The sequence below is a fragment of the Xyrauchen texanus genome, chromosome 1, assembly GCF_025860055.1.
Source record: "Xyrauchen texanus isolate HMW12.3.18 chromosome 1, RBS_HiC_50CHRs, whole genome shotgun sequence".
NCBI classification, from domain to species: domain Eukaryota; kingdom Metazoa; phylum Chordata; class Actinopteri; order Cypriniformes; family Catostomidae; genus Xyrauchen; species Xyrauchen texanus.
The window spans coordinates 38,882,523-38,897,385 of NC_068276.1; the positions used below are offsets into that span (position 1 = coordinate 38,882,523).

The following is a 14,863-nucleotide window of genomic DNA, read 5'->3' on the forward strand; positions in this document are numbered from 1 at the left end:
TTTTTTTACTCAAAAAGCATCTTGCTGTCTTAAAAACATTCACATAATTTGCCCTACATCTACACAATAGCTGTAACAGTTACCCTGTCTTGTTTCACTGTTCCCTCTTGTTTGCCATTTTTGACATTTTGTGCATTTCTTAGTTTTCACTTTTGTCCCTTATGTAACGCCATAGTCTCTTTGTTAGTGTTCGTGTTTTCCGTCATTGCTTTCACCTGTCCCTCGTTAGTTTGCCATTGGTTTCTGTTTATTACTCTGTCATCTTGTTTGAGTTCTAGCTGTTCATTGGCCCCTGTTTTCTCATGTCCATGTATTTAACCCTGTCTGTTTGTTCAGTAGCGGTCGGTCGTTGTTTGTTGATGAGTGTTTGTGTATGGATCGTTTTATGTTTTGCTGTTCCTGCTCCCTGATGTTAATTCGTGTTCGTGCCCCTTCGTGAGTGTTTGACTTTGAGTTTATTTTCCCCTCGAGGACGTTTCTTTTGTTCCCGTGCCTTTTCATCTGTGTACACATATGAAAAAACTGCGTTTGGATCCGCATCTGCCGTCTTCCTTCTCCTGATTACCCACATCGTGACAATAGCCCATCCGGGGGGCTTTTACACCAAGTGTGCCATAAAGAGCCCCTCACACAAATTGTTGCACTATCAATATTCAATGAAAATAATGTTTTTTCAGTCTTAATACACTTTGTGACCAGATTTTTTTTATTTTATTTTTATTTTTTAAAAGCTAAAAAGTGTTTCCTGCAGAGCTGGCATGGTTTTGCCCATATGAGGTAGCTACATTAGCTCTTCAAATGTTTTTATTAAGGCAGTCACAATAATGTGCTCAGCTGTAAGGGTCAGGGGTCGTGCCAGATGTGCGCTTACCGGGCGTCAGCCCCAGATGTTTTTATAACCTTGTACTAATAATCCCTGTCTTTGACTAGCCTTCGCACTCCGCGCAACCGCAGTCTTCCTAAAACACACACCACAATCACATAAACTCTCTATTTCCTTAAGATCCATGTGTGGTTCATATAGCCTTTCACTTGATCTGATCTGATCATATATTTCCTCTATGTTTAATTATAAGTGGCTTCAACAAGTGTGTGTGTGTGTGTGTGTGTGTTATCTACATGTTTGTGTATAATAAAAATAGGTGATATACTGTAAAATTTAACATTTGATTGACAAATGGGTAAGGAATCTTTACTTATTATAGATCATCTTTATTTATTTATTCTCACATAAATAGCTTCTAAAAATTCAGTGTTTGGAAAGAAGTTGGGATTCACAGTCAACCTAAAGTAACATGAAAGAGGAACTGAATTTCCTGTCATCAACGACTGCAGTAGTGCACTTGCTAAACCTTATCTGTGCTGTACTTAAATCTAACATCTCGGAATATATGGTATTCTGACTTTGTGGTCATGCATTTTTGTTAATGAATATGAAATCATTTGTGGATGTTCTGCTGGTAGGTTACAAATTAGACAAGGAAGAACAGCTTGCTGTCATGGCTCTGGATTTGTAGGTTTTAAACTTATGGCCTGAGTGTTCAATGAGTTTGATCACAAATCATCAATTGACTCAACACCAATCAAAGTGGACTGAAGCATGATATACAAGCAATAAGGCATATGTTTTGGTCAAATTTAAGGCACCTGGTAGGTTTATGGCTGCTAGGGAACAAGATAACCAGATTATTCTACCCTTATCAACTCTAGCCCATAACTACTGCTCACTTCAATTAGAGGTCAAAAAGGTGCTGACTTTAACACAGCAAACAAGCTGAATGGATGCTTGCTCTCTTGAAAAGGCAGTCAGTGATGATTTTAAAAGCACTTTAAAATTAGCATTAATCAGAATTAGGGTGGATAAATTCGCAAAAGAGATTCTGTAATGCTTTAAATTATGATGTTCATCTTACATAGATGTCATGTTAATATAATTAAATATACAGTAATATGAACAACAGTTATTAAGTGTAATTATAAGCAGCTCCAAAAAAATATTAAATTTTGTTCATTATTATTGCTCACAGTAAGTTTGCAATTGCACTGTAGTATGAACACTAATATAAAATGTGACTGGGTTATTTTTACAGAATGTGTGACATGCGCCTACAACACCAAAATAAATTCCTTGTATGCGTTAAAAAAATACTTGGCAATAAAGTTTTTTCTGATTCTGATTGGGTCAGTATAGCATGATGGCTTTTGCTATCTAGAGAATTTTGTCTGAAACTCATCATACATTATTCATTAATGGATGACTCAAGGGTCACTTGTCTTGTACTCTAATTGGGTCACAAAAGCACCTGTTGCATGAGCTGCAGGATTGATCAAAGCATTTGAAGGGCACTGGAACATAGGCACACTTGCTTTCATGTACCTTATGCATATTCATAAGCAAGCAACTTCAACGCAGATTAAAAAAAAAGATATTGATTTAAACTTCAGTCAAACCTTAGGAACTGTGAAAGGACAGTAAAGCATTTTCAAAGGGAATCAAACTTAAGAGAGCCAAGAATCTAACAGGAGGAACCTAAAGAATGCCTTCAGCACAAGCCTTCATGTGTTCACCATGCATTTCTCCACAACCACTCACCTCTCTCACAGCTTCAATTACCCATCACCATCTCTCCACAGCCATGGTTGTCTATAGCTACAGCCTCTAATAGCAACTCACTCCTTCAGCCCACTGCTGCCACTCTCCAACACCTCCTCTATAACCACCGGCAGCACTGACATCTGTCATTGTGAGAATGATGCAGTTATATTCAGGCTAGAAAAAGTCTAATCCCACCTGGACAGGGCTGCTAGCACCATCAGAATTATTTTCTTTCTTTCTTTCTTTCTTTCTTTCTTTCTTTCTTTCTTTCTTTCTTTTATTTAAGTCTTCCACTATGTGCATTGACATTGACTGGTAATATGCATTCTAAGTACCGGTAGTCTATGTATTAAGAATGTTATGTACAGTATGTGAGTGTGTGTGTGTGTGTATTCACATGTATATAATTTTTGGGTAGGCTTCTATTTCCTTTCATTACATGTAGCCTGTTGTGTATTCTGTATATGTTATATAATTTTTGGGTAGGCTTCTATTTCCTTTCATTACATGTAGCCTGTTGTGTATTCTGTATATGTTATATAATTTTTGGGTAGGCTTCTATTTCCTTTCATTACATGTAGCCTGTTGTGTATTCTGTATATGTTGGATACGCTCACTGACCTACTATGTACAGTATGTACAGTCTGTAAGCATTTATATAAAAACTTAGAACACAATCTGCAGGGGAAAAGACTTTCAGATAAAAGGTTTGAGAAGAGTAAGATTTTTCATTTTTTACAAAGCCATCTCTCTCCCTTTTGTGAGAAAGATGCCTGCTTCCCATGTAAAAATAATTGAAACTGATGAGCAGGAAGACCAAAAACTTGAGCCTAAGGCGTCCTTCATTCATCTGATATGCCTATATCAGAGAGAGAGAGAGAGAGAGAGAGAGATAGATAGAGTAGCAGTCTTAATAAACAACACAGCCATGATATTATATTATATTTTATATAAAAAAATTTATTGATTCATCTATTAAACAAACAAAAAAAAGCAAAACATATACAAACAGAATCAATATTTAACCCTCACTATTAAATCTTTCTCCCATAATCTCTTTAAAGAAGCACATTCTCTTGACTCCGAGATAACCTTGGAGGAGCTTGACGAGGTAATTAAGGCCTTTCCTACTGGCAAGGCTCCAGGGCCAGATGGTTTTGCAGCTGAATGGTTTTGATCTTATGCTATAGAACTGGCTCCACTTTTGTTAGAAGTTTATACAGAATCATTACATTTACATTTATGCATTTGGCAGACACTTTTATCCAAAGCGACTTACAGTGCACTTATTACAGGGGCAATCCCCCCGGAGCAACCTGGAGTTAAGTGAACACAAGGTGGTGGCTGTGGGGTTCGAATCGACAACCTTCTGCATAACAGTCTAGTGCTTTAACCCACTACGCCACCACCATGTTTTTCTGGTCAGGTGTGAGATTTCCTGGAGACATTTCTTTGAATACACTTTTAAAATAGCCTTTTCATGGGGGAGTTGCGTGGTGTCATGTGAGGGTCGGACATGTGAACGGCGAGCTCTGCACAATTTGCTAGTTTTTAATAACTTTTAATGACATAAACTGGTGAGAATCGATACATTCTGTTCCATAACTGTTCTATGAAGTAAATATGTCAATTAATTCAAGATTCTCAGTCTCTGGAGACATTAAAAGACACTTACGTGCTTAAACTGACACCCCAGACAGGGCAGCAGACCAGGGACTCAGTTTGGACAGTGCGGCAGGAGAGATTCGGTGTCAACTGCTGAGTATGTCAGTAATGCTGGTGAAGGTCATAACGGACTTGGAAGATCTTGCTGTAATATATCGATCGATTATGGTCATGAAGTCACTTTGGATAAAAGCATCTGCCAAATGCATAAATGTAAATGTAGATTAGCAGAGAAGAATGGACAGATGCACTTAAGAAACTAAATCTCAGAAAGGCATATGGTTTAGACAACATTAGAACAGAAATGACACTATCAAATGTATTCAGACAAAAGGTGCAGAGTTAAAATTGTCAATAAAAGAACAAAATTCTTCACTCAAGGGCGTGGAGTGAGACAGGGCTGCAGTTTGAGTCCAACTCTGTTAAACTTTTACATTAATGAGTTAGCAGTGCTACTGGAACAATCTGCAACACCCGGTCTGACTCTAAATAATTCTGAAGTAAAATTTCTTCTCTATGCAACTGATCTGGTGATGCTGTCAGCTACTGCACAAGGGCAACAGCAGCACCTGGACCTGCTGGAGAACTACTGTCAGAACTGGGCCCTATAGCGCATTTAGGGGTTTCCATGAATTTTTGCTGGTTAGTTTGGCGGTGTTGTGCTATGCTATTAGCTTAGCTGTACTGTGTTTACAATATGGCGTCGACAGGTTGCGCATGCGCGGTAGATTGCCCCAGAAGAGTCTCTTTAGGACTTCCCTTGAACTTTCGTAACCATAGCAACCAACACCAGTGATTTGTGATCTGGGTCAACACTAATGAAAACATTTTCATCGATGCAAATGAACGTCAACGCGGTCCACAATGCACAAATAAACAGTAATCAGTTAAAGTGCTCATATTCTCACACCAATATATGAAGGCAAATTTGGTATGATAAATGAACACTGTACGGGTTAAAGTGTCGTGTACGTTACCATTGTTTGTAATGGAACCAGTATGTGTGAGCTAGGAATTAAATACAATTGTGTTATTTCTACATGACTATGTAAGGAGATTTATAATGGAATCAGTCATGTTTGACATCCATTATAATTTAGATACATGACAAATAACTAGATTATTTGTCTGAATAAATTCTCCACCATTAAACTCCACAATTATACCGTCTTGTTGCATCAGCTCACAATTTCTACTGTATGAAATCAGCTTTAATTATGATTAATTCTCTTATTGGAGTAATATTATTCTCATGGCTTATTGACAATAATATTACACATATAGGTATATCTTTGAAGCTAAATCTTTTAGAAACAGGGATGAGATTATATCAATTATATCAAAATATACAACAGTCAAAAATATCTTTAAAAGGTAAACATGAATAATTAATCATAACTCCTTATAATTAATTGTGAACATTTGGTTAATAGATTTAACTTAAGGTAGCTGAATTAACATTACAATCAATTTATCTGTTCGTCCAGCGAACACTCAGTACTGATTGTCTATCAATTCTCAGAAAGGATATTTTTCGTGGCCACACAAAAATAACTCTTTCTTAGCATGGAGCTGAAATCAAATTGTTTCATTGACATTGATTTACAAGCAGACAAGAATCCACTCTCAAGAATGTACACAAAATTTAACTAAAATATGAACACAAAACTAATCTAAACAAAAACATACACACAAAACACTCATACATGGGAAAGGGAAAAGAGAAAATAAAATGAAACCAGAAAAGAAAAGGGGAAATGCATTTATGAAAAGAGTAATTTTGACCATCTGAGAGAACCGTCAAGCTCTTAATTTAAAAAGCACCTTTTGTTACAAAGTGGCTTACCTCTTATACTAAACATAGGTTCAGTTAGCTACTAGATAGATACATGCCCTACACTACGACTACTTCGGTCAAAAATCAGTGCTTCATGGGTTTTTGATTGGCAGTGAATGCACTAAAAGAGAAAGCTAGAAGAGCAGTCTATGCTATTAAGGGCAAATTTACCCAAATAGACATTCCTGTAACAATTTGGTGTAAAATCTTTGATAGTATTATTATGCCTATTGCTCTGTATGGGTGTGAGGTTTGGGGTCCACTCTGTCTTGCAGATTACTCTAGATGGGACAAACATCCCATAGAATCCCTGCATGCAGAATTCTGTAGAAACGCTCTAAGAGTTCAGAAAAGGACACCTACTAATGCATGCTGGGCCAAACAAGGCAGATACCCCCTAATTATACATACTGAAAAATTATCTCTCAAATTTTGGGAACACCTACAATCAAGTTCCCCTAACTCACTGCAACATGAAGCCCTTAAAACCCAAGAATTGAAGCCTAAAACCAGTCCCCTTTATCAGCTGGCTCTGAAACTCACAAACCCTCCAACAATTAACAAACACCAGTTTCAGACCAGCACTGCTGAACTAAACCATATCAGAATAAACCAAATCATAAAAGAAAGCAAAAATTCATATTTGGACTATTGGGAAAATGAAAGTAAAAACCAAAGCAAACTGTAATGTTATCAGATCCTAAACAGAACATATAATCTGGCAGAATATCTGCACACTGTAAGAGATCCAAAACAGAGACAGATCCTCACCAAATACAGATTCAGTGATCACAGTCTGAACATAGAAAAAGGGAGACAAAGACAAACATGGCTACCAAAGGAAGAACGAGTCTGTGCTCACTGTGACACTGGTGAGGTCAAGACAGAGACACACTTTCTCCTTCACTGTGAGGTGAGAGAGAAATACTTTGACAAACTCTCAAACCTCATGCCACAGTTTTCCAGTTCAGCTGAAACAGATGAAATGCAGGTGTTACTGGGGTAGGACAATCATGCATCAGTTGCAGCAAAATTCATTTTTGAAGTGCACACCCTCAGAAACAAATCACTGCCTTAATTTACTTCGTTAACAGTATATTAATGTTTATAATGTTCATATTATCTTGTTAAATGCCAACCCAGTCTCATGAAAATGTTAACATATTTTATGATTTGACTATTTTGTATGTTTTCATACACGTTTGTATGAATTTGTACGATTTCATCACATGCAAATGCCCGGATGTGTAATGAAGTAAGTGCTAGTTTCGTGGATGAGGCGTTAAGGACATACTTATTAATATTATGCCCATACCCAAACCCCTTATCTAAACTTAACCAATCCGTAGAGTGTGAAAACATGATAGGAAGCGTTTGTGTGTTACAGAAGCAAGTAATTGTTGTGTATTAGATGAAAACGATGTCCAGCGACATCATTGTCTGTAGTGAAAGTCGTACGATATCATAGGAATTAGCCAAATTTATAAAGGTAATATGAATCCTTATGATTTCACAGTGAGAGTGTGTGGTAAATGCTTATTTTATTTTATATTGTATAGAGCATATTGTTATTATAGATTTTATCTGACACCTTATTTTAATTCTATTTGTATTATTATTTGTTACTGTTTGATTATTATTTTTTGTCTTGTTATCTGTTATGTGTATTAAATGCTTTGGCAATATTGTATGTCAACACAATCATGCTAATAAAGTACTTAAAAACTGAAAATGAAATTTGAAATTGAGAGAGATAGAGAGACTCTCATGATGTGGAGGTGGATGGGGAGAGAACACATCTGTTACTGTTTGGCACAACACAAGCACCATGATTATAATTATCTGTTTCAATGAATTCAAGCAGCTTTTGTTCCATTTTGTTATTGTCTATATTCCCTTTACATCCATTCAGGACTTCATATCCAGATGTATCTCAGTGGCGGTCAAACAGATGATTGGTCAAATGAATATACTGTAGATGTAATTACAATGGTTTAGGGGACCTTAAGGTCGGCATCAGACATGCAATTCATACAAACAAACTGTATATTTGTACATATTGTACATTTCAGTTCAGTTCTTTTTGTGTGCATTCTCTCAGCACATCTCTGCAGAAATGTGCTTAGTGCATGAATCTCTTTCACTCTAACTCTCCCATTAAGTCTCTTTTGATGAAAGGCCACATAAGGTGTTCCACAGATACGCTTTTGTAACAAAGAGGATGTTCACTGACCAAGGTCTAAACGCTTTTTATTTCTGCAGTGCTCTGTTCCACATTTACTTTGCCTTTGCCTATTATATACCCACTCTACAACATGATTTTATAGGAGATGAGGGTCTAAGTGTAATGAAGCACATCATTTTGTTGGACAAAAATGATGCCACAGTCACATAATGTTCATGAGATCGGGCTAGAATGATTACACTGCAACAAAAATTTAGCTGTAGTAACGTATGAGGCTAGGTTACAGTTTTCCATTAGTGAACAGTGAATCTGTGTAAAATAAGTTTGTCAGGAGATCATTATTAGGCTACAATACAAACACTGAAATATGCATGCCTTAGCTTGAATGAATGTAAAGGGATGTAAAATGTAAAATAAAACATTTAGGCAACAGTTGCTACGCAGAGATAGTGTTGTCATTGCAAAAACTAAGTTTAGAGAGCCCTGGATATTCTACACAAGCGGTTGTATATTTTACATACAGCAGCTCATTAGTCCTGACATAGCTTTCATGACTCTAATGGATTCTCAAGAGATGTAACATTTAATTCTCTGAATTTATTTGACCTTACTGGGTATTCATTTAAATATTTTGCTGTTCAGTTTGGGCAAATTTTTAATTATGACTTACTCAAACATCACATTTTTGTTTTAGAGGTCCAGGGAGAGAGTAAGGAATGAATGTCATTCCTCATATTATACCCCGCTTGGCAAGGTACAGCAAGGTATAATTTGGTATGATGGCGTGAACAGTGCTATTCAAAGGTCCTTTGTCCCTGTTAGGGATTCATAATATCATCCCAGCAAAACAGAGCGTTCCCCTAATGTTAGTGTATGGCACCTGGTTAGTTGTTTTTTATAACCAAACTCCAAAGCAAGGTTTTTGTTTGACAACAACCTACAGTAATAAGAACTTGTAAAAAAAAAAACGTTATCTAATGTTTATTTGGAGGATGATATTTTTCAATTATGATTAATTATTATTATTATTATTATTAATTGATCTGTTCATAAACATTGCAGAGAGGTGTTTGAAAGACAACACTGACTGACTAGTGTAGTACAGTAGAAATTAAGGTCACTTATATTCAGGTGATTTGCAGCCAAAATGCATTATAATGATCAGATGCATGTTATAAAATATACTTTTTCACATCTGAAACCTAAAAAACGAATGGATTAAAAAGAATGGCATGCAGCGTCCTATGAAAACTAGATGGGTAAAGCTTCTCAAGGCAAACTTTGATCTTTGGTCTGAAAGTTATTTTAAAAATGTATGTGTGAGATAGACATATAGATAGACAAACAGACAGACAGACAGTGCTGAATAAGCAGCCAATGAACGCGCAGTTCCCGACGCTATAAATACCTGTGCCGAGCGCGCCAGTCGCGGTGAATGTGCTTTTACGCACTGCTGACTATCATGCGTAATTGTTTGTTGACGGAGGAAATCAGCAGCAACACAATGCAATCCTCTTTATTTTCCGTGGCACACCCTCCAGGGATACCTACTGTTGTTTCATTAATTTGGAAATCAGGAATTCCGCATTCGTCCAACTGGACCGTGTCGGAGAAAGGAAACGGGACGACTCTCGGTGACTTGGGCACATTTGAGAACCGGCGCGCACAGTATGGCCAGTTTTCTACGTCCACCTCTATATTCCTGACTGTGCTCATGACGCTGCTGGTGTTCGCCACTGTTCTCGGGAACGCGCTTGTAATTTTAGCTTTTGTGGTTGAGAAAAGTTTACGCACTCAAGGCAACTTTTTCTTTTTAAATTTGGCCATAGCGGACTTTCTTGTCGGTGAGTGATATTGATGACGGTTTGCATCTCAGTGTTTATTTATTAATATAGTCTCGATTAATAGTTTTTGTGATTTGAATGGGTTTTCAGGAGGGTTTTGCATCCCCGTGTATATCCCCTATGTGCTGACGGGTGAGTGGAGACTTGGGAGAGGTCTGTGTAAACTGTGGTTGGTGGTGGATTATATGCTGTGCACCGCCTCAGTGTTCAACATCGTGCTCATCAGTTTCGACAGGTTTCAGTCAGTCACTAAAGCGGTGAGTGCGCCGCAAAAATGTTCATACATTGAGACTTAAAGGAATACTTCGGGTTCAAAACAAATTAAGCTCAATCGACAGCATTTCTTGCATAATGATGATTAAACATAGCCTAGTAATAATAAAAATGTAACTGACTCGTCCCTCCTTTTCTCAAAACAACAAAGCAAAATCAAGGTTACAGTGAGGCAGTTACAGTTAGGGTTGCCACCCGTATCGTATTTATAGTCTCCTATTTAAAGATAAAATGATGTCCCGTATTGAATTAATACCGGAAGCGATTTGGCCCGTATTTAAGCTGGACATATGGCGTCACTGTGAAATTGTTCCAGATCGCCAATTTAACATTGATATAAATTGGAAAATGTGCCTATGTTGGGAAAGGGACGGTCTGAAAAGTCCACAAGTGGTGCTAAAACTGCGGATTATATTTCTATATAAATGTTCAGTATCAAATAATGTATGAATACAATCACAAATCTTAAAGACAAGTACAGATGAAGGAAAAATAACAGAAATACAAATTATATATATATATATATATATATATATATATATATATATATATATAATCTCATTTTAGCATATAAGAAAGGATATAACATTTTTATTAATAATGCATATTAACTCTTTATTCATTGCTAAATCTGTGGAGGATGTGGTTAGGGGCTGTGAAATTGCAGACTATTTGAGCTGTAAAGTCATTTAAATCATAATTCATACAGTTGTTTTAAGGTTTATAGCATTGCAGCATATAACTTTACACAGAAAAGGTTAAGATGTGATTTTATCGCAATAAAGTCATGTCAACAAGCATATTGTTTACCTATTGTGGCTATAATATTGAAACGGTGGGCATTTGAATGTTTACGGATTGGCTCCATTCACTTCCATTGTAAGTGTCTTACTGGAACCAAGATTTAGCTTTCTTTTAAAGAAAAGGAGGGGTGAGTCAAAATTAATTTGTGTTCTAATCAACATTATACTACAAATGCTGTCGATTGAGCTTAACTTGTATGGAATTCTGAATATTCCTTTAAAAGGAAAATTTCTGTGGAAATCCTGTTAAATAAAAAAAAAAAGATCCTAATCGGTCAATATCTGATTTGTAGAATCAATTCAAACTGAGTCAACTGAGCCACCACTTGCAAAAAATATAACAAAATATGAGTTTGGTTACTCCCTGCTTTAACCAATAATCACTTGTATGCAATAATAGATGTGCACATACAAAAACACTAATATTAGCACAACACAGTTATTGCAATTACACAGAAATTAGCAGTTTAATTATTGCAGTGACACAGAGATTTGCACAGTACAGTCAGTACAAGAAGAGATTTACACAGTACAGTTAGTACAATTACACTGATCACAGAATCAGAATAAATTTATTCGCTATTACAGGGAATGCAACAGAATTTGCCTTGGTTTTCAGCACAAAACAACACAACAACAATTTTAGTGCAACAACATTACAGTGCAGTACATTGTATCAGATTTGGACAATAGTCACTACACTAACACAGATGACTACTGTGAAGTCACAACAGTTACAATGAGATGCTATTTATTCATTAATCATATTCATTTTAATGTGGAAACATGCTAAATATGCCTTTTCACACAAATAATAAACTGTAAATAATTACATAAACCACAATGTTAGAATATTTGTGGAAATAAGTACTGGTATATGTAGGCTTCAGTGCTGCAGTTTCAAAATCCACCTAGTGATGAAAACAGGCATGAGAACCATCGCAATTTTGGCTGTGGCATTGGAGATCAGGCCACCAAGACCAAAACAAAATATTGAAAATCATAAATGTACACATTGAGTGTCGCTGGTAACCTTTGCAGTGCTCACTATTTTCCTCAGCTAGTCACTTAAAGGTGAAGCAAAACAACAGATATGTTATTATATACCATTACATGTTCTAACATAATTATTTACACAGGCACAGCTGGTGCAGACATAACTGTCTGCTCAAATGTCATGCACACTTTCATATTAATAACATCTGTCAACATTTATTTACATCCCAGTACACAGTAATACTCAAAGGCATGAACACATTGCTTCTGCCTCTAAAATAAATGCACTGTGACATCAATTTTTTCAAAATTTTTCATTATTTTAGTTGGTAGGTAAAAGATGACATGACTTAGGACTCCATATTGCTATTCTATATTGATCTAAATCCTGTATATAATGCATTTTAATTCAATTAGAAATCTCTGTTCCAGGTGAGTTACCGTTGCCAAAAAGGGATCACTAGAGAGGCTGTTTTAAAGATGCTCTACGTGTGGCTGGCAGCTTTTCTTCTTTATGGTCCAGCTATTATCAGTTGGGAGCACATCGCTGGAGGAAGTGTAGTGCCAGATGGAGAGTGCTATGCCGAGTTCTACTTCAACTGGTATTTTCTTATGACCGCCTCTGCTGTTGAGTTCTTCACACCTTTTATTAGTGTCACATATTTCAATCTCAGCATTTACATCAATATACGCAACAGATGTGCCGTAAGAGAAGAACAGCCTCCTTATATTCGTCTCCGGAGTCTCAAGATGAGGGCGCTTGGAACTGGTGATGTGCAGCGTGTGTTTTTTGTAAGGCCAGTCGAGGAACGTGGGGTCGGAGAGTTACCCTCAAGTTCTCGAATCTGCCGGTTGGCTTCGACAACAAAGGTGTCTGCTGCTGAGTTTGGCAACGGTAGACAGGCTAAACGAAGAGACAGCATGATTGCAGACCTGCCTCCTTTACATGTTGGAGATAGGCTCTTGACATCTACCGAGGCGCAGTTTCATTATGTGGATCACTCGTCTGGATCACATAGACACCGTCCAGATATGGTTGCAAATCTGGCTAGCCGCTTTCGCCTATCTAGAGATAAAAAAGTTGCAAAGTCTCTAGCTGTGATAGTTTGTGTATTTGGACTCTGTTGGGCACCTTATACTCTATTGATGATCATTCGGGCAGCATGTCATGGTCAGTGTGTCCAGCACTACCTTTATGAGATGTCATTTTGGCTGCTGTGGATAAATTCCTCCATCAATCCAGTCTTGTATCCTCTGTGCCACAGCAGCTTCAAAAGAGCCTTCAGCAAATTACTGTGTCCAAGCAAGACAAAAATACAGCCTCAGAACATTGACCAGAAGTACTAAACTTCTAATCTAAATATGGATTAAAACAATTTCAAACGGGGATAGTTTTTTATGTGCTTGTACAGGAACTCAGTAAATGTTTGAGCAAATCAGTATTTTACAGTAGCACTAAACTGTTTGCTTTGCTTACACTGTAGTGCTTAGAGATTTGTATGTACTTAATCAAGCTCTCACATTTTTGTATGAAGCAGTGGTATTTCTTCCAAATTAGATTTAATGAGTTTGCCTGCCCTTTTAATCTTTGAGTTATAAAGGGTAAACATATTTGGCTTGATATCAGCAAAGGAGGGGCTCGAGGATGAGGCTCAACTCAAGCTCTAATTCACACTCCTAAGGGATAAGGGCAGGAACTCTTAAAGGATCTACTTGAAGGGATGCCTGAAAGACTGTCACTAGAGTTAGGTAAGCAACGGCTCAAACTGTATATCCTGTCAGTTGATTGGCAGATTACATGAACAAGCTCCTCCTGAACCTTTGTTTTATAACTCCATTTTGTGCAAGCCACAAGTACCATTATTGATGTTTCATGCATTATGTACAAATACCTGGAAGTGTCTTTAAATGCATTGCCATGTTTGCCTTGGTAAGTAATATTTTTTATTCAAATGATGTCAAAAACTGTATTAGTGATTTTATTTTGGACTGTTATACCTCTAAATACCAGTCTGCAATGAGAACAGTTGATATGAAATCACAGACCATGCTGTTCACTGAAGTAATTGTATATTGATTCTAAATATCAGATGTACAGCATTTCCAGGCAAAGGCTGTAGTTCTCCTAGCAACTGCGAAAACGAGGGAGAAACATGACTCATATCATATCAAGGTAACCAATGTATACTGGATTATTTCAGGTCCTATAACAAATTAACTTAAAATCATATACTTTCTTCAGTACAGCGAACTTCTCTATTGAAATGGACAGACAAATAAAAATTAGTCATAAAACCCAATGGACACTTACTCTTTAACCCTATAATGATGACATTTTTCTGATTCTCTGTATCATATTTGATACATCAGGCTTTAAAAGTCATTATCCTCCTGAACAAGCAATTAATTTTGGTGTAGGACTATTAAGTTTGATAAATCGTAATTCTTGGGGTATCTTAAGAGGGCTACCTTGGCTTTTCAGAGATACCAAATATTTTGGGGTTTGGCATCAATTCATTTTTTTAATAAACTAAACAATATACTGATGTTTAAAATAAAAAATTAAAATTGTAAAATAAAAATGCATACAGTATTAATATCAGTTCCCACTTAAAATATATGTCATAAAAACTATGTCAGTATTTTCAAAGCTTTATGGTTTTT

At 36.7% G+C, this 14,863-nt stretch overlaps 1 protein-coding gene across 1 annotated transcript; it reads left to right on the plus strand.

The window, feature by feature from the left end:
• Positions 1 to 9,761: 9,761 nt before the first annotated feature.
• On the plus strand, positions 9,762 to 14,582 carry LOC127635957 (histamine H3 receptor-like). The gene is made up of 3 exons (XM_052116309.1): positions 9,762 to 10,127; positions 10,218 to 10,384; positions 12,632 to 14,582. Exons 1-3 carry the CDS (start codon positions 9,788 to 9,790, stop codon positions 13,544 to 13,546), a joined length of 1,422 nt encoding a protein of 473 aa, XP_051972269.1. The 5' UTR covers positions 9,762 to 9,787; the 3' UTR covers positions 13,547 to 14,582.
• Positions 14,583 to 14,863: the final 281 nt, after the last annotated feature.

Bases quoted from the DNA above. Each gene is read 5' to 3' on its own strand.
- LOC127635957 (XM_052116309.1), top strand. From the start codon at position 9,788: ATGCAATCCTCTTTATTTTCCGTGGCACACCCTCCAGGGATACCTACT. The intron at 10,128-10,217 runs GTGAGTGATATT...ATGGGTTTTCAG, and splicing joins CATAGCGGACTTTCTTGTCG to GAGGGTTTTGCATCCCCGTG. The intron at 10,385-12,631 runs GTGAGTGCGCCG...TCTCTGTTCCAG, and splicing joins TTCAGTCAGTCACTAAAGCG to GTGAGTTACCGTTGCCAAAA.